The 20,515-nt window shown below is 33.7% G+C and overlaps 2 protein-coding genes across 2 annotated transcripts; one reads left to right on the top strand and one right to left on the bottom strand.

Annotated features, from left to right (window-relative positions):
• Positions 1–1,028: 1,028 nt before the first annotated feature.
• Positions 1,029–2,194, top strand: LOC136414002 (uncharacterized). Its single transcript, XM_066397783.1, has 4 exons — positions 1,029–1,184; positions 1,239–1,394; positions 1,447–1,596; positions 1,648–2,194. The coding sequence occupies exons 1-4, from the start codon at positions 1,128–1,130 to the stop codon at positions 1,816–1,818; spliced, it is 534 nt and encodes a 177-aa protein (XP_066253880.1). The 5' UTR covers positions 1,029–1,127; the 3' UTR covers positions 1,819–2,194.
• Positions 2,195–8,354: 6,160 nt separating this feature from the next.
• LOC136413962 (piggyBac transposable element-derived protein 4-like) lies at positions 8,355–9,335 on the bottom strand. The gene has a single exon (XM_066397737.1). The coding sequence runs from the start codon at positions 9,333–9,335 to the stop codon at positions 8,355–8,357; it is 981 nt and encodes a 326-aa protein (XP_066253834.1).
• Positions 9,336–20,515: the final 11,180 nt, after the last annotated feature.

The following is a 20,515-nucleotide window of genomic DNA, read 5'->3' as shown; positions in this document are numbered from 1 at the left end:
CGCGCCAAAACGTCTTAGAGAGTGCATCAATGTCTGAGGAGGAAATATTTTTCCCTGTTCCTAATTGTTATACTTAAAATTTAATATTTAATTTTCAAATCTTATAAATCAATTTTCTATTGTTTATTAAATTTGGTTGTAATAAAAGTAAATAGTACAGAAATATCTTTTCAATGTAGTTTGAAGTAAATCATGATTAACTTTATAAATAAATATTCCTTGGGAAGTCTTTTGATTTTACCAAAAATTCAAATGCAACAATTTTGGACACATACGTATTTCGTACGCCATCTTGGCTGGGACAGCAAAGCAGTTGTATTCATAGTGTTGTCCAACTAATAATTTTAACGACAGTTGAGGATGGATAATTTATTTTAAAAACTGATATGGACTGCCAACTTTGAAAACAAGCGGGAAATAATGCGAATGCCGTTGATCCATTCGGCGAAAAACTTTTGAGAGACATAGAGAGAAGAGATTTGTTACCAACGCAGATTTACAATGCGGACGAATCTAGTTTGTTCAGGAAAATGCTTTCAGAAAAGATGCTTGTTTACTCAATAGAAACTAAGGCTTCAGGACATAAAATTAGCAAGGAAAGAATAAATTTTCTAGCCTGTCCTAATGCAAATAAATTAAGATGACTAGTTATCAAAGGAGTAAAGGTCGACACGTCGTACACGTCGACAGGACAATATGCAGTATCTATCATATTTTACCCTAAAATTGCAGACACCTCTTTGTAACAGCAGGATCTCAATTTAGACTCGCTATTTCTCGGAATCACCTCGTATAATCTAGATAATTTATGCTATTGTTAAATTATGTTTTGAATTGAATTTAGTTTTTCGCTGTTACAAAAACCATGTTCGTGTATAACAATTGTGTAGTACAATTACGAGTGAGATTATCAGGTACGCAATGATCCTGCATTTAGACGTTTAAATACTGATTGTGTTGGTAAATCATAAAAGAGACGAATTAAAAAAACATTACTCAAATAGAAACCTATAGAAGTTTCAATAACGCCGAGCCTCTTATCTCAGCATTTCATCTGCATATAAATGGCGAACTAATTAGTTTATAAAATCACAAAACTCATTTTTTGGGTTGACTCAGGTTTAACCATGAATTTTCTGGTACTGTTGACTATAGTTTGTTGCATTCATTATTCCATCGCTTGCGTAAGTTACATAATCCTTTGAATACTAATTTAGGTTCACCTAGCCCTCCTGTAGAATGGATATTCCATTAAATTGCTAAAACGCCAGAACTGCATCGAGGACAGCATAATCAAACTGCCAGAAAAAGATTTTGATGTGGTATTGGACAAAGACTGCAACATATACAGCAGGGGTTGCGTGGAGTTGGTGAAAGGGTTTAAAACTGCCAAGGTACCTGATTGGTATTTTATGAGTCACGTGATACAGTTTTTCATCGTTTCAGGCAAAGTATGTGGCGAAGAAACCCCCATTGCCAGTGATAGAGGGTGAAATTGACTTTTGCAAGATCAACGACATGCTGCAAGCCAAATCGCCAGAGTTGGCCGCTGGTCTGAAGATGATGGGCATTCCAACTACCTGCCCCGTGGAGGCTGTGAGTAAAAATGGATAAAAATTATTGCTCATAACGACGACTTAATTTTAGAGTAAATTTTGCGGCGGGCCTGAAAACAAATTCAATATAACAAAATACAAGAATCAAATAGGAATGGCTGCAGGAACATCGGAAGTCAGAATCGAAATCGAGCATGACACTGGGAAGAGCTGTTTCGAGATCCAATCCAGCATTAGCAAAGCTAGAAAGGGCAGGACATAATTTTACACATTTATGATACGCATAATACATATTCTGAAATTTATAGTTTTCCAACTACATTGAAAACTGAGTTTTAATTTAATGGTTTCCATATCGGTTAATAACCAAGTTTCGTGGTAGTTGGGTACTTTGGCGTTATTAATAGATTCAACAGAAAAACATTTACATATCAAGGTTCTTCGCACACGTACTGTGGGATACATGAAGAGAGAGAGGCCACTTTAGCCGTCAATAAATCGTAAGATTGCGCCATATAAGTGTAGATAGTTGTCGCTTATGTGTTTTTAGAGCAGTAATTTACAGCACGTATTAGAGATCGGGATTAAATTTAAACAAGGAACAGGAAACAATTTATGTTGACAAGACTTTGTTTGTTGGTTCTAATTGGCTTGTTATACTAAGGTGGTGCAGATATATGGTTGATTTCAGTTTTGCTTCGTCCAGTAGTACACGAACTTAATCTTGGATTCCATGTGAGATATGTACTCCTTATAAATCCAAATTTGGGCTAAATCTGATAACTCCATTCGAGATCATTAAATTAAAGGTTGCTTAAAACGCAATCGTACTTGACTACCGTAAATGCAGGAAAATTGTTATTATGATCGATTTGGATAGTTGTGTAATACCACTGTATTAGATTACGTATTATAAATCATTTTCACACTTCTAAAGAAGCCTTCTAATGATTTCCATTGTACATACCATAAGAAGAACGTTTTTCGCTACTTGCTCAATTTGAGAACCTAACAATGGCTACGAAAAGTAAGATCTTGCTAATGATTCGAAGAAAAATTCGAGGTATCCGTTAGAAACAGAAATGGTGTAATTCGAAGTATTTCAAAAAAAGCGAAAAGAAATGTGTATTAAATTGAAAATTAATTAGAAAAGTAAGAGCCCTCAAAAGGGCACAAGAGTCTTTTTGAGAGGCAGAAGGCTTAAATTCTGAAAAAAGAGAAAAATTTATAGGGAGAGAAGAAACAAAAAAAAAATGCAGTTTCCAGAGTATCGGTTTCTTGAGAATTGTGTGATTTATCAAAAATTAACACCTCAAAAAAATCAAATTTTTAGGAACATCAAAACCCACATCAAATGTCTTGGTAGGTTCTCCAACTTTGGACTCAGCCAAGGACCCTAAAACCTTAAAGCCCTAAGCGCATTTCAAAAGGTTTGAAGATAAAGAAAAATTAAGATGGTAAGGAAAGTGAGAAGAAATCAGATAATATACATAACCGTTTTAGAAATTTTGAAACCGTATCCCTAAAGCTCGGATAATTCTAGGAAGAAGAAAACCAAACAATGGAACAAAGAACTGAAAAATTATGTCAAATAGAACTTTACGAATGAAACTTGTTCAAAAGTTTAAATGTTTTTTGAAGGTCACTGAAGAGAAATTAGGAAGCTCTACAACTTTATGAGATATCCCAAAGACCTTTTGCAAGTACAATAACTAGGTTTACATGTTCTAAAACTACGAGATAGAAAGATTTTTCAGAGATAATCCCGGGCTCTAGCGGGATGGGTTAACAGGAATCCCAAGGTTTTTAGTGGGCAGTCTCTTCGGTGAATCTCACACTACTTAGTCACCAAAACATTTGATCAAGTGTCTTATTGAACATTTTGCTCGTACAAAAAAAAATGTGGAAGATTTTCCAGGATTCATGATAAAAATGCAACATAGAACTAATTCGGCTAAATCTATCAAACTGGATTTCGTATAAATTCAAATAGGGAAAATTATATTTTAATAATCCCAAATTGGTGAAAATGCTGATTTTAATATAACAAATAAGCATTCTGAAAATCCACTTGAATAGAGAATCACAGGAATGATTTATCGAAAATATAAAACTTCCAAACTCTTCAAAAACCAGATCAAAAATTGTATTGATTTGAAAAACTATTGCAAAGCTCCAAGAACTCCTAGAAAGTTAACAGGAAGAAGCTAAATTCTTGGAAGGAGAAAATGAATATAGGAAAAGTATTTTCTAACTTTGAAATTCTCAAACGTGGACGTTCAGATATCGACAAAAATTTACCAAAAAGTCTCCAATTACCTAATAAGTCGCTGAAGCCTGAAATAGATTTGAATATGCTGTTGAACTATGTAGCAGTATCAATAAGCTTCTACATTATAAAAAGCGAATAGAATACAAAATTCTTTCTTTGCGTTAACTCTTACATTCAAAACCCTTTAGGTGTGTTTAATAGATCAGTCTATTGCATTAGGTATGTCTGAATTCTTTAATCGTCCCAATGAGGTTGACTTAGACATACTGTCCATATTGCTTCAATCAACCAATTAAAACCGCAATGATATCTTATTGCCTTCTTTTTAATCGGAGCCTGCATATATGGTACTGGATCTGGGTCTCCTTTGATTGCATAATCGAATTTGTTTATTCGTCAAGAACTCTATCATCATATGGGACAGAGCGACCCTAATTTTCTAAAGTGAATCGATCTCAGAAAAATATTCTGTAACAATGACCTACGACAACTATAATAGCATAGGTCAATTGAAACGCCAACGTAGGAGAATTAAAAACCTCTGCTTTGGGTTTTAAATGCCATTAACCGGCCTGATGGTAGGTAGCTTCATTCAATTCACCATGGAGCTTTTAAGCTCCGTAATCGATCACCGAGGAATTCAAGTTCAGGTTCAAGAATAGCAAACATGAAGAAGATGCTTTCTCTTTAAAGCAATCAGCCTGGCGTAATAAGTTGCAGTATAAATTTTTGTGTAAATTATTTTTGCCAATTAATTGTGTTTATGATTTTTTTTGCTCCAAGGCCGTGAAACTCTCCGAGCAAAAAATCTGCACTTGATCTCCTACGTGTTACATAGAATTCAATCAAATACTTTGTCACCCCGTAAAACATCCGTTTTGCCATTCACTTATTATAAACAAGCCATCAGGGTCAACGAGATAAAACATCGATTGGAATAACTCAAATAAACCCGCACACGTGATTTTTCTAGGCTAATAATAGGCCAAAAACATGTATTGGATGTAATGTTTCATAATCATAACATGCTATTAAGTGTACCATGGATGATTGTATCTCGGCCATTTTTCTGTTTGTAGAATGAATAGGCTATAAAATTGTCTTTATACGGGGATTTTTGTAGGTCGAGAGTTAGTAATATGATCAAGTTTCCATATCTCCTCATGAAAACCGAGAAAATCATCAAAATTGTTTATGCAATCTTCTGCGGTAACATTCCACGTTTAATGATAACGGAAAATCAATTTCGCTCGAGTTGTTGCACACAAGATATGTATATGAAAAAATGATAGGAGAAAACGGCTTCTATCATGTGAATGTCAATAATCAGAATCAGGAAATAAATACGTTAGTCGCATAAATAACAAAACGTATCGAAACTCGACTAGAAATTTGCCTGATGCTTTATTTTGCATTCCTCACGTGATTTAAAAATAATGTTAATTGGTCCTCGTAATAAGCCCAAGTTTCCCTGCTAGATTACCATAAGATTGTTGACCGGTAATAATTGGGAAATAAATTAATAATTATTACCGGTTTGGGTGGGCTTCCTGTCCACTTTCAACAAGCATGACCCATGCATCGGAGGGCCGCTTTGCTTACGTCCATGAGGTAATAAATACCTAGGAAATGGTTCTTTTTTTATTGAAAGTGTTAATTGACTAGTTTGCTGCCTTTGGACTTCCATTGCAGTGGTCTTTGTTTAAATATTTAAGCAGTGTCGTTGTATTGGTAATAAATCGTTACTTTCGCTAGTGCCTCAATTACGTGCACATACCAGGTATGTGGATCAAGTTGTTAGGAATTGTGTACTCAATAAATCCATCGAAGATCGTTTTTTTTTTGTTTAATTAATTTGTTTATACATAATCCTAAATTTAGTCCTGCAATCGATTACCTTTTAAGACTACCTAGTTAGCGTCAATCGTCTTTAAAATTAATATCTATTTTGTATAGGTTTAGTCTAGACTGAGATCATGCACCTTTACTTCAAACTCAGCTAGCCTGGGAAAATGATTAATTATGTCTTTCTTTATGTTTAGTTTAAGTTAAATAGTCAAGCAGATTCCTTTACAAAGACAGTCCGATTTTACTCTTAAAGACAAGCGTTTAATCTCAAGTTCATATAGACGCGTGCATGCAGGGCGTTTCCAAAAACGTGGGCAATATCCCGGAAATGAAAAGTTCTTGTCAAAAGACTGTAAAATCTTGCGCTTACGGAAATATAGTGCTTTCATTTCAAAATGAACCACCCTAAACAACTCTTGAATTATCTATTGTTTTAAAATTTCCAAAAACACGTAAATTGAGATGTCGAGGGGGAAAGTTTTTGAGCTTATGTCCAATCCCCTATCTTCATCCCCTTGAGCAGGGGGCGACTCACTCCTAAAATCTTAAATAGAATGGGGGTTCGAGTGATACCTAATTTTAAAGGGCATGCAAAGACCTTTTTATCTATGAAGTTTCAGCTCATTCCGTTTAGCCATTCCAAAATTGCAGCCACTTGAATTTTGCGATTTTTACAACGAAAAAATTATTTTGTCAAATGTTCAAAATGCGACCCGTTATGTATGTAAAAACTTCTCTATTTTTACGACAAAGTCGAGGCACGATCAGGAAATCTTCGAATTGTATATAGTGATAGTGCTAATATTGTTGATTAGGTTAGGCCTGTTAGTTTAAGATGAAAAAGTTGTGAGGGGGCTGATGTGCCCCTATAGGACGCCTATGTATGTCGCAACCTAGTTAGAAGTATTTTCGTCAATTAAGAGGGTTTTGCAATCCTTATCTTCATGCGATTCTGATATTTTATGATTAACGTCTAACCACCCTTTGTCGGTACTTGTGGGAAAGAATAGCCGCCCTTTGTCGGTGTTGATGAGAAGTCTGGCCGCGCTTTGTCGGCATCTATGAGAATGTACCGACCAAGTGTTATCAGTACCACGGTAACGTCGCAGGTGGTGTCATAAGTCGGTCATTGCTTTCTAGCCAGGGTACGACACTGTTTAATTACCCTTAGTTTTAGTATTTAAGAGTGCCCCGAATTTAGAAGGTCCTCTTTCTTTCAAGTGGCTCATCAGAACTCTTCCGCAAGCAGAAATCCAAAAAATGTATCCGTTAATATCAATAAACCCTATTAACTCTAGAATACTAATATGTTTTGTATATACTGTAATACTAATACGTCGTAAAATTTACGACTTCACAATAATGTACAACTTTCAAAAAGAAAATTTATTTTCCAATAGAGATTAACAAAGTTCTGCTATAACAAAATATTATACATATAGTTCAAAAAAAGTTTTAAATATTAAGAAAATGGACATTCCGGGCAACAATTTCTGTTGTGTGTTCTGCAAATTGCTCGTTTACATTGTACACAAAAATTTGTTATCATTTTTCTCAGACGACTAGGGCAAAAGAAACATACGGTTCGTTTCTTTTCAATAGGATCAACCGATTCAGGAACAGGTTTTATGTCCAAGATTTCATGTACATGTGAGCTTTCATATAGAAGGTGATACGGGGTTGGTTATTAATTCATTTAAGGCAAGAGCAATAAACCTGTTATCTTACAAGGATGGAGCTACGTCTTATCCTTGGGCATATGTGGTATGTCACAGACACCTATGAGTGCCCATTGGAGATTGACTAAACTTGTACTAGTTAAAGTAGATCGTTGCCTTAAAAGATAAAGAGGGTTTGTTTATCATATGGGGGTGTGAAGAGAATGACTAAGGGATGTAAGCGTGGGAAGAATGTAGAAGGTTTAGCGATTATCTTTTGAAGGAAAACAGATGCGCGGGAATGTCTCCGACACCTTGTATGAGGGGGGCATTCTTTTCCCAATCTTGGTCGAATAAAGAAGTCTTGCCTAAATTCGTGTTTTTTTTAATTTTTTTAAGAAGGAAATATTTTTTCCTTACATACATATATTCTCCCGAATATTGCGACGTAAATTAAATATATCTAATCTTTGACGCATCCATGGTTCAGCAAGAATTTTTCCCAATTCAAACATATACTGGAATCGAGAAACTGGTTTGTTATTAACTTTGTATGTATTATCACAGTATATCACAAATGAGTTGATAGTAGCTATGTTAATCATTCCATAAAAAACACAAAGTGGCCATCTTCGTGTCTTTCTGGAGCAGTTCATATTACTGCATAACTGATTGAAAGTATCTACTCCCGCCTTTGTTTCATTATAATTTATAATTATGTCCGGTTTTCCATTTTCACTAATTGTGGCACCTTCATGCATTGTAGAAAGTAACATCACTATTTTATTAGGTTTTGGTAAATAAGAAACTAATGTTTTGTTTTTATAAAAGCAAAACATGGATGTTTCTCGTGGTCTATTGTCAGTGTTCAGTAGTTCTGGTGGAATTTTTTTAATTTTTTCTAAGAGTCCCTATAATTGTTAATTTATACGGCTGTTCCAGAAGTTCATCCTCCAGAGGAACTGACGTAAACCAGTTATCCATGGTAATATTACGATTACTACCATGGATCGATTTTGTTCATTCTTTCACATAAAAATTATCAAGAGGCAGACCACCAGTATTGGTGCTTTTTCCCAAGTATGGATTGGCATCAATCATATATTTCGATAACGAATCGCATAACATGACTATCTTGATGCCGTACTTTGATGGCTTGTTGGGTATATACATTCGAAATGGACACCTTCCTCTGAATCCTAACAGTTGTTCATCTATCGTCAGATAAGATGCTGGAGTATAGGAGCTTCTGCATATCTCCATAAGCATATTCCATATCTGATGAATATAAGTGAAGGAGTCGCTTTTCTTTCGTTCCTCTTTGGTAATTTTATCGTCAAATCTGAGACAGTTTACTAGAAACGCAAAACGTTCTCTACTCATACAGGCACGATAGAAAGATCCCGAAACCGTCCCTTCAAACATGTGTTTAGTATTTAGATGATTGTCTTTTTTGGCCGCAGAAAAAATCAATATTCCAAGTAAGGCTAGTAACTCATCTTTGCAAATGTTTGTCACAGTTGCGGAACTGGTAGCGTATTTGGAACTCTGTCTGACAATCTCTTCGTTGGTGTGACGAATAATTATTTCAAGGACATTATCATAGAAGAAATGCAAAAAGCATTCCTTTATAGAAGAACAGTTACGAGATTCGCCTTTGTTGCCCGGTATAAAATGAATAATGTTCCTTGAACTGACTCTTTTTGACAAAATTGGCTGTTTAGATGTCCACTTATGACCATTCTTACCTTTTAAATTTACTTTTTTGGGGAAAACAATATTAGAATCTTTTCTACGTAATTTTGCTAAAGGTTGATAGTCTGATGATGACGATGAAGCTTCATTTTGAGGTTCTTTTATTGGCACGAGATATTCTTCCTCAATGACGTCAGATTCATCTAAACTGCTGTCAGAATGCAGCAATTCCCTCTCTAAGTGGTCTTCCTCCCAATCATTTCCACTATCTTCGTATGGTTCATTGTAGTCATCTTCTCCATTCATAATCCTTTCTATTTCTTGTTGCATTTGCAATGGAGTAAGTGGCTTATTTGACATTTTGCAATATACAAAATAAAAAAAAGCTTAGCTTTACTCTATTATTTATATTGCAACTAGAACCGTAAGAAACGTAATTTCATATGATCGAAACAATTCTCCTGTTTGTCTTATTGCTGACAAGACGATAACACTAAAGCGTCGTAATATTTACGACGAGATGGGTGATTCACAAAGTTGTGCACAAAATTTAATTGAAGCGTATCGACCAACGTTTAGTACAGCAAAAATGAGGAAGCTACTGGCAAACCCATATCTACAAAATTTGCTGTTGTTGCCAAATTTGAGAGAAAATAATTGGGCGTCGTAAATTTTACGAGTATTAGTATTCTAGGGTTAAAACCCTAGACAACGTTAGAAAAATCTACATGTAGGTTTTTCTAAAGTTGTCTAAGGGTTTATTGATATTAACGGATACACTTTAAATTCTGCTTGCGGATAATAGTTCTGGTGAGCCACTCGAAAGAAAAAAAAAAGAAGAGCATCATGATCGAAGAGGAAAACCCACAAACTGTTTCAATTGTGGACTTAAAGGACATAAATCCAGTGGATGTCCAGACAGAACTAAGAGTAATTAAAACAGTGTCGTACCCTGGCTAGAAAGCAATTACCGATTTATGACACCACCTGCGACGTTACCGTGGTACTGATAACACTTCATCGGTACATTTCCATAGATGCCGACAAAGCGCGGCTATCCTTTCCCACAAATACCGACAAAGGGTGGTTAGACGTTAATCATAAAATAGCAGAATCGCATGAAGATAACGATTGCGAAACCCTCTTAATTGACGAAAATACTTCTAACCAGTTGCGACATACATAGGCGTCCTATAGGGGCAACATCAGCCCCCTCACAACTCTTTCATCTTAAATTAACAGACCTAACCTAATTAACAGTATTAGCACTATCACTATACAGGGTATTTCAAATTCGACCCTCACCATTGGGATCTTGGAAACTAGAGGAGATACGAAGAAGTTTAAGTGGAGGCAAAGTTGCGTAATCTACCGCTTGATCGAATACCATTTTCAAAACTTTAATTTTCCGAGTACTTCCGAAGATATCCGAGAAAAACTAAAAATTGGAGAATCTATTTTTATTTTTTTTTAGTGTTATTTGATAAGGAAGGTTAAATCCGTAAGCACATTTTCGTTGCCACTTTTTCTCAGCTACATGATGACATATTCAGATTTGCCATCCGACGTTTCGTCTTTCGGCTACCATTATCAACTTTATTTTTTCTTATGGGCGCCATATTGGATTTTTCGATAGAAAAATAGTGCACTTCATTCTGATTTCATTGATATAAAACTTCTTATAATTTACTTTTTTAAAAGCCAAAATATTTAAATAAAAAGATATATTACATAGTTGGCCTTGACTTCATCGAAAGACTTTCTTTTATTCGCATTATATGACAGAACTCCTCAAACGAGATTAGAGCCTGCGCAGATTTCCAATGAAAATGAGCTTCAGAAGTGAAGAGAAACGAGATATGTTAAGACTTTATTACAAATTTGATAGGAACAGTACGAAAACAGCTCAAATGTATTTTGAGTTATAGCCGGAAAGACAACAGCCGCATAAAACATTATTTAAAACTTTGGATCAATATTTAGTTGAGTTTCGTACCTTTGAAAATCTTCTTCCATTCTGCTTCCATACTTTATTTTAGGTTTTTCGTCAGTTTGGTGAGTTTGATGCTTTGGAAATGTTCATCTAAAGTTTTATGCGGCTGTTGTCTTTCCGGATATAACTCAAAATACATTTGAGCTGTTTTCTCGTACTGTTCCTATCAAATTTGTAATAAAGTCTTAACATATCTCGTTTCTCTTCACTTCTGAAGCTCATTTTCATTGGAAATCTGCGCCCGCTCTAATCTCGTTTGAGGAGTTCTGTCATATAATGCGAACAAAAGAAAGTTTTTCGGTGAAGTCAAGGCCAACTATGTAATATATCTTTTTATTTAAATATTTTGGCTTTTAAAAAAGTAAATTATAAGAAGTTTTATATCAATGAAATCAGAATGAAACGCACTATTTTTCTATCGAAAAATCCAATATGGCGCCCATAAGAAAAAATAAAGTTGATAATGGTAGCCGAAAGACGAAACTTCGGATGGCAAATCTGAATATGTCATAGTGTAGCTGAGAAAAAGTGGCAATGAAAATGTACTTACGGATTTAATCTTCCTTGTCAAATAACACTAAAAAAAAATAAAAATGGATTCTCCAATTTTTAGTTTTTCTCGGATATCTTCGGAAGTACTCGGAAAATTAAAGTTTTGAAAATGGTATTCGATCAAGCGGTAGATTACGCAACTTTGCCTCCACTTAAACTTCTTCGTATCTCCTCTAGTTTCCATGATCCCAATGGTGAGAATCGAATTTGAAATACCCTATATACAACTCAAAGATTTCCTGATCGTGCCTCGACTTTGTCGTAAAAATGGAGAAGTTTACATATCTACAAAAGGATTAGATCTACTTGACCTAAGAATCCCACATACATATCTACAAAATGTTCCTTTCCGAAACAGGGCATATTTTCGATTGTTCTAAGATTAACTTAAAAATCTTGTTGTTAAAGTCATTACTTCGTCCCCTACTGCTTCCAGTTATTTGCTTTACTGCTTCCTGCCGCTGTCACACCCTCACATTCTCTTTTTCCGTTTCAATAATCTCTATTTTCTTGTTTTCTTTAACAGCTTCAGTTTTTTGTGTCATCCTCGTATTTAGTACCTATCCATAAAAAAATCATTATATAAGCTAAAGTTACCTAATTGCTTTATTATCTTTATTATCCATCATATCCTCTCTATTTAGCTCTCATTCTTTCCATTTTGCCACGTCCGCATATCTCCTTTCTCATCAAATTCCCAGAATAATGTATGATTCAAAACATAAAAGTCCACCTTCTTCCTAACGCATCTTAATGACCTTCTCCTTTCTCCCGTTTCTACTTCCCACTTCCCAGTCACCTAACAGTGCTCCTTTCCTCCATATTTTGGACCCCTAAACAAACTTGTAATTTTTCAGATGAAGTAAAGTTCACCTAAATCAATCTAAGGTAAGTTAAAGTGAGTAAACTCGAGGTCTTTGAAGCAATCCCAGATGGTTCAACTTGTGTTAATCTATACTAAAAGAGAGTTAATTTGAATATCTACTGACAGGATGCAAACATCTCATATTTTTTACAGGTCAAATCTGTTCTTCATACATGGTTGAAGTTTACTTTCAGCTTAAATTAGTTTTGAGCTTAAGTGAAATATAATGCAGCTTTATGGAATTATAAATAGTGATTAAGGTACCTACGGACCATTACTTATTAATAAAACAAAAAGTGAGAGGAATTTATTATATTTACATGTAGGGTCCATTAACTCAAATTTCGAATTCATTTATGCAAACATTTCAAGTAACAAGAGCGTATGGAAGCCAATGACCATAACAAAGCTGTACACAAGGCCGTGTTTAAGTCCGCGATATGTCCAAGGAAGAATGGCAGCTTTTGTTAAATCTACTGAGAATTAATAAAGACAATAAAGCAAAATACTGGTAAGTATTTTAAGAAATATTATCATCTATGACTATTTTTCATTAAAAGCTCCCACTGGCAAAAAAATGAGAAAATCTAATAGTTGCTTTCTTTGATATTGCTCCTGGGTCAAGAGCCAGAACAAGACAAAGAGGCATATTTGCCCACGTGCGTCGAATCTTCTGAGCTAATATGCAAAACACATCATTAAAACGTTAATTCAATTTGTGCTGTTTTTGTTTTATTTAAAGCAAATATGGATAATTCAAATAATTTAATATTCAGAATTAACTGAAAAGTTGTTTCTTGTTTTTGTTCTTGCATAAGCCAATACAGCGAGGCAAATAAGTTTTGCGTGTGTATCTCGAACAGTATAAAAGCAATAAAAATGAAAGTGTGACCTGTTGAATTGTTTTTAGATGCAATCAATCCACTTAAAGGTCTCAAGTGCAATGCCTTGGAAATGGCAATACTTATTGCCAGTGAAAAGATTTAGGATGAAAGTAAAAGTGCTGTTCTGAAATTTTGTTAAAATCCAGGAAACACGTAATGCATATCCATTCGAAGTCATTTGTGACGAACGATTAGAAATTCAAATTGGCTGATAACTGAAAATCGATTACAACTGCCTATTACACGTTATTACACACTATTACACGTTTTCGGCACGTATCAGCACAGTAAGACAAGGTTTGGTCGCGGTAATAGCAATTCGTCAAATAAGACGATGAATGATTAATATGAGCCGATTTTGCATTATTATTGTTATAGTTCACGCGGTTATTGGAAGTAGGTAATCGATACACCAAATGAAAGTAAAAGTGCAGAGCTTTATTGTAAATTATGGACCTCATAATTTGATTCAATAGTAACCTAGATAATGGACAAGACACTATCTCACGATCACGACATATCTTTGAATAGGTAGTTGTATTTGGTAAAACAATAATGAAAAAAAGCTTGTAGATCAATAATTATTGGCTGCTATAACCTGACCAGACTTTCGCTGCTAAATAACTTCATTATACAGCAAAATTTGTATTATGTAACATTAGGTAAGAGAGACGATTAAAATTGTGAATGATTAATAGGTGCAGGGTAGTGACCCTTCAGTAGCATTTTATTTAATTTATCAATGCAAACACTATGTCCTTGATTTCAGTATTGTGTTTGTTATTTATGTGGCTATACTCGTCCAAAAAGGAGTGGTTAGTTATTGCCGTATTTGGAATTTCTCATATTATAATGGCTTTATTATTCATTGAATACCGCAAAGAAAAGGCTTACATACAAGAACAATTATTTAATTTTTTGAGAATGATCAAAGGAGAGCTGGTAAGCTTATGCGAATGAAAAGCTGATTTGTTTTCTTTGCGTATTTCGTCATTATCATTCGTCAGTTTCTTGAAGCGCCTACGCTAAACTTTCTATTTATGATTAAAGGTTTCTTTAAAGTTTCGCCAAAAATGACAATAAATATTTTTTTATTTTGAAAAAATTTATTTTTCATCATCTAACGTCGCTTATGGAAAATGTCATAAAAATTAATCAAGAGACTGAATTCATAAAAAAAAGTTTAAAATAAAGAAACAATTTAAATGAACTATAAAAAAAGATAAATATGAAAAATTCAATAATTAAAAAAATTATAGCAGATATTCAAAGTGACTCAAAAGAAACGTAAAAAAATTTTGATTAACTTTTATGACATTTTCGATGAGTGATCAGCGTTCACATCGACAAGTGTCGATAATTATCGAAGGAATGGCAAGTTGTTGTTCTGTGTGAGAAAAGAAAATAATTTTTTTCGACGTGAAATGTTAACCGTACGAGAAATTTCCAAGAGATAGAAAAGTTGGAAAAAGGGCTAATGTATCATCAAAAAAAAAACGACACGATGCAGCTATGCAACAAAAAGTTCTGATAATTTTTGTATGAAGATGGCTAAGAATTTACCACTTTTACATTGCGAAAAGACATGAATGTTACATAAAAATAATCCCTGTACTAATGAATAAATACACAATGGGATTCATTAAAATCCATTGAAGCATTCTCGAGATATAGCAAAAAGTATGTTTTTTTTCAAGAACTTTGACCGCCAATAGCATCTAAACGAGAAACTTTCTTCAAATAACTTTTGACCTAAATCTTAATGTTTTGACCCAAATAATCTCGTGATACCATTTTTGATATTGATTTTCAGGACACCCTGTATATTGTAGTAAGAAGCTTCGAATGTTTCAAAATAGGTATCAACTTCAGACTCCACCTCTTCATTATCGGCAAATCTCTTTTCACCAAGTCATTTTTTTAAGTTTGTAAATAGAAAATAATCCGAGGGAGCTAAATCTGGCGAATAGGATGGGTGAGGAAAGAATTTTAAATCAAGCTGATTGGTTTTGGCCATCGCGATGATGGAAGTTTTGACTTGTGCGTTGTCTTGATAAAACAAGATTTTCTTTTTCGCCAAATAAGCTCGCTTTTTCCTAATTTTTTCACTCAAATGCTACAATAAATTTATATAATATTCTCCATTTATTATTTTTTCTTTAGGGAGATAATCAATAAAAATTATTCCACGTGTATCCCAAAAAGCTGACGTCATCAACTTTTCTGCAGATGGAACGATTTTTGCCTTCTTTAGAGTCGATTCTCCCTTTGAGTTTATTGTTTTGATTACTCTTTCATCTCAGGTGTGAAATAATGGACCCATGTTTAATCCATGATTATGAATCGACTCAAAAAGTCGGCTTTATTGCTGCCAAACTTTGCCAAACACTCCCTTTTCGTTCAATTGTGAGTAATCGCGGCACCCATCTTGCGTACAGCTTTCGCATATCTAATAATTCAGTCAAAATGCGATAAATAGTACTTTTTGAAACACTTATAATGTCTGCTAACTCGCGCAATTTTAACTGACGGTCTTCCAGTACAGTTTTGTGGATTTTGACCACAATTTCTGGAGTGGTCATATGTCAGGTCGGGTGCTTCTTGGACCATCCTCGAATTTTCTCAATGGAAGTAGGACTTTTATTTCCCTAGTCTTCTGATAACCAATTAAGTCCTTTACAGATATTTTTTAGGCAAAAGCTTTGAGTTGCAGAGGTAAACTTAAGCACTTTGCTCTGGGAATAGAGAAAGGCTATAATTTTTACAGGTGGTAACCACTCAAACGGTAACTGACTCATGCAATGTGCAGAAAACCAAAACTTACCACCGATATCGTAACAATAAGTCAAAGTTTTATCTCTCATAGGTTTATTATTGGAATGTTAATAAGAGTTTTCGTCCGAACCCTTAGTAAAGGGTGAATGTTACTCTCAATTAGTTTTAACTGAGAATAGAGGTAGTACAATTTCACCGCTCCCACAACCCATACTTGTGCGTGGTGCGTTATTAAATAGTAATAAATTATTAAATAAAAATAACTAATAAATCACCGAATTTCTTCACTTTTCATACCAAGGAAATGTGATCAGTAAGTTAGAATGAGAAATTGGTTTGCAAGCTGTTGGACACCTGCGTTTAATAGCCTATCAACATATGAGTTGTGAAATCATTCTTTGGCGGTCCAGGAAATATTTTGTCGTAATTTGTACACCAACTTAACATATTTGAAACATTAAAATTTAATTTTGTTAATTAAAAAGGCTTCCTTTGGCCCGTTTTTGAAATCTGATTTAATATCAGGTGCCTCGTAAACATTTCACCAAACCTACAATCGTATGCTTCTAAATCGTTATCTCCAAAGAATTTGTTTTGCAAAGTATCTGACAGGATGTTAGCGTTATTGATCGCTTAAGAGTGAGATATAATACCTATATTATTAATTTTATTGACGCTAATTTGAAATCTGCATATTTAATAGTTTTTTGTACAACATTTAATAATTAGATTATTCTATCATATAGTGTGCAGGAAGTTATAAAAGCGGTGGCAAGAGTTGCCACTCGGCAATATTACCTGCGGTTTCCTTATATATGGCCTGTATCAATAAGTTCATCAATCATATCATAAAACGGGTAAATTAATTCCTCATTTTTTTTGCCACATGTAGATATATATGGGACATAGTTATTTTAATTGCAGGAAAATTAACGGTGTGTTGGTTACATGAGTCACTGTGGTAATGAGATATTATGTGTAGATGATAATAATCGGTTATACTGCAAGTAATTTTATTTTTTGTTATACAGTATGACGCATGTATGGAATAAATTCATTTAAAATTCATCAGTGTGGTTTTTGGAAAAAGGCTGCGACACGTGAATTTTTATTTTTTCTTGCAGTTTTTTTTATGGTAAAGTCATGTATGCAGGGTGGCCCAAAAATGAGTTATGACCATCAACTTCATTTTTTAAAATGAAAATCCCTATTTTTTATTTCATTTTCGGATTCTACATTGTAAGTACCATGTCCTATACTTAAACCCAACAGTTATCATGAAATTTACGTCTAAACATATCAGTAACTAAGACAGCTCTTGGACCAGATGCACTTTGTATGGATGCCATTTTTCCTTTTTTAGCGTTAGCCTCATGCTAGCATCAGGAAGGTCGTACCCGACAATAATTTCCATCAATCGACGATTCTTAGAACGCTAAAAAGGAAAAAATGGCATCCATACAAAATGCATCTGGTCCAAGAGCTGTCTTAGTTACTGATATGTTTAGAAATAAATTTTTCGATAACTGATGGGTTTAGGTATATGACATGGTACTTGAAACATGCTTAAAATTCGATGTAGAATCCGAAAATGAAATCAAAAATAGAATTCGAAAAAATGAAGTTGATGGTCGTAGCTCATTTTTGGGTCACCCCGTGTACATGATTTTACTAGAAAAGCCGCAAGAAAAAATCCACGTGTCCCTGGGTTTTTCCAAAAACCACACCACTGAATTTTCAATGAATTTATTCCATATACATATTTGCATCATACTGTATATTATATCGTATGTTATGTGTCCGTCAAATTTGATTTCTTTTTTGACGAAAAATCCACTAAAATGAACCACGCCCAGACTGTTAACAAATGTTTGCGTCATTTTCTAAGTTGATGACTTGCCTAAAGTGTTATACTTATTCACGATTATTGTGGATGACTGCAATACGCGTTAGATACACAATATTTCAGATAAAATTTCTACAACTTATGATGCATACCAACATACATATGTGTACTAAGAGTGCAAGTCATTCCGCTCCCTACAGTTAAATCGTCTATAAAATATGTAAAACATTCTTGGTTCTTGATATATGATCAAGCTTCTGTACGGTTATAATATGGAAAATGCTGTAATTAACGAGGTATGCAACATAAAATAAAGAAAAACCAACATATTGGTAAATATAGGTAGAGTAATGTAGATCAGTATTGATGTTGTTGAGGAATATTGATGCAACCTGTATGGTTGCAAATTATGATATATTCGTGTATTGAAGTACACCATTAAGTAATATGAAATACCCAATTAAGTAATATATCTACCGAGTAAGTTAGTTAATCTCATGCGAAGCGCCATCGCAAAAAATGTCAGTAACCCAAGTTTTCACATAATCGGATTAATGGTTTTCGTAAAGTAATAATTTTTTTAATTTTCGTGTGTTCACTATTTTCAAGGCATCTCAGAAACTTATCTATATTTCTAGTTTCAAGATGGATTCTTAATTATGCATAATTAAAATGCACAAGTTTTGTCTAATTTGACCACCTTTTTAACTGTCACTGTGCCAATCGGGATTTTCATCCCCTGTGTATTATCTTACGCAGATACGAATTTTTCGATCCTCAAGATACATATAACTGAATAGAATATTTATTTTCTGCAAGAAATAGTTTAAGCTTAGAATTTTTTGTGTTTATGCACAAGTGAATACAATCAATATGAAGTAAATAAAGAACGGTAAAAAATGTTTGCTTACTTTATTCAGTCATCTACTTCATTTTACGGTTATTTACGACAATTTCATTCTCTATATATCTGTAATGTATTTTTTTTGCAACCAGCTGAATAATCTAAAAGCAGATTTGATGGCAAATTTCCTTTATGTAATTTTATTACTTCCTTTCTTTTTTAATATATCTACGTCTGTGCAAATTATATAAATTCCAAACTTAATGTTTTAATTTCTTCAAATTTGCTTCAGGACCTACAAAGCTAGAACAGGAATTATCTTCTTTAGATTCTATGGATCTGGAAAGTTACATAATTGAATGAATTATCTTTATTCTCAATTTTTACTAAAATAGTTCTACAGGGTGTCTCAGAAATGATTGTACAATGCTTAACCAAAAACTTTTTAACCAAAAATAAAGCGTTTTAAGCAAATTTGTCTATGTCCAATATTGCTTCGTTTTGCATCTACCCGCCTTTAAAATTCTCAAATTAGTATTGTGTTTTCGAAATCATTGCTAAACGCTTTTATCGATTTTCACTAATTTTGGAATTAAGATTTATTACATCAATTAGCATGTTGAGACATAAGCGGGATATTTTTTTAATGTATGAAAATATTAAAAATAGTACATGGTTCGTAAATAAAAGCTTGTATTTTTGTTATCTCTTGTACGAATGACTTTAATTTTTTCTCTGTCACTAGCAGACTTTATTTTGAAACTTTTTTGTCTTTTGTAAAATTTTCGCCAAACATACAGTTTCTCTATAAAAAATTATTTATGATACCTTTCTCATCATTGTGGTTTAGTCGAAACGAAAACGTGAAAAAAGTTTTAATTCTAAATAGCTACCAACTTAATTTCATTCTTATAACAAATGTTCAAAATGTTAACCGCTTTCTTGAATACATAAATAAATTCGTACTTTGCCCATTGGGATCGGTTTTTTTAAAACATTGTTTTAACAATGATGAATTGCAAGGTATTCTAAAAATGATTTTTTTAATAGAGAAACTGTATTTCTGTCGAAGGTTTTACAAGAGACAAAAAAGTTTCAGGGTAAACTCAGCTAGTGGCAGAAAAAAAATTAAAGTAATTTGCACGGGGGGTAATAAAAATACAAATTTTTATTTACGAACCATACGCTATTTTTAATATTTAAATGCATTAAAAAAAAGATCCCACTTTTGTCAAAGTACGTCAATTTATGTAGTAACTCTTAGTTACAAAATTAGTGAAAATCCATAAAAGAGCTTAGTAATTATTTGCAAAAAAAGATATTAATTTGAAAACTAGCACTCTGTAGCTGCAACACGAAAAAACGCTGGATATAAGTAATTTTGCCTAGAACGTCTTATTTTTGGTTAAGAAATTTTTGATCAAAAGTTGTACAGCCATTTTAGGGGCATCGTCTATAAAATGTAGCATCATGGTCAGTTGTCAGTATTGACCTTCATAAGTTAGGACCTAACAATAAGTATTAAAAACATCATCAGAAATTGTGCGTGTCATTCACTTCAGATAAGCTTTTGTTATCTATAGCCTTTTATAAGCTCAAAACTCATTGATGAACCTTAGTAACAAGTCGTTCGTGATACTGTGCAATTCTTACCTTTCAATGGCACCCAAGTATAAATTAACTTACTTCGACTTTACGGGTTTGGCTGAACCCATAAGGTTTATCTT

Source organism: Euwallacea similis, chromosome 16 (assembly GCF_039881205.1).
Source record: "Euwallacea similis isolate ESF13 chromosome 16, ESF131.1, whole genome shotgun sequence".
NCBI classification, from domain to species: Eukaryota; Metazoa; Arthropoda; class Insecta; order Coleoptera; family Curculionidae; genus Euwallacea; species Euwallacea similis.
The sequence above is the reverse complement of the archived record's forward strand: the minus strand, read 5'-3'. Positions and strand labels throughout refer to the sequence as shown.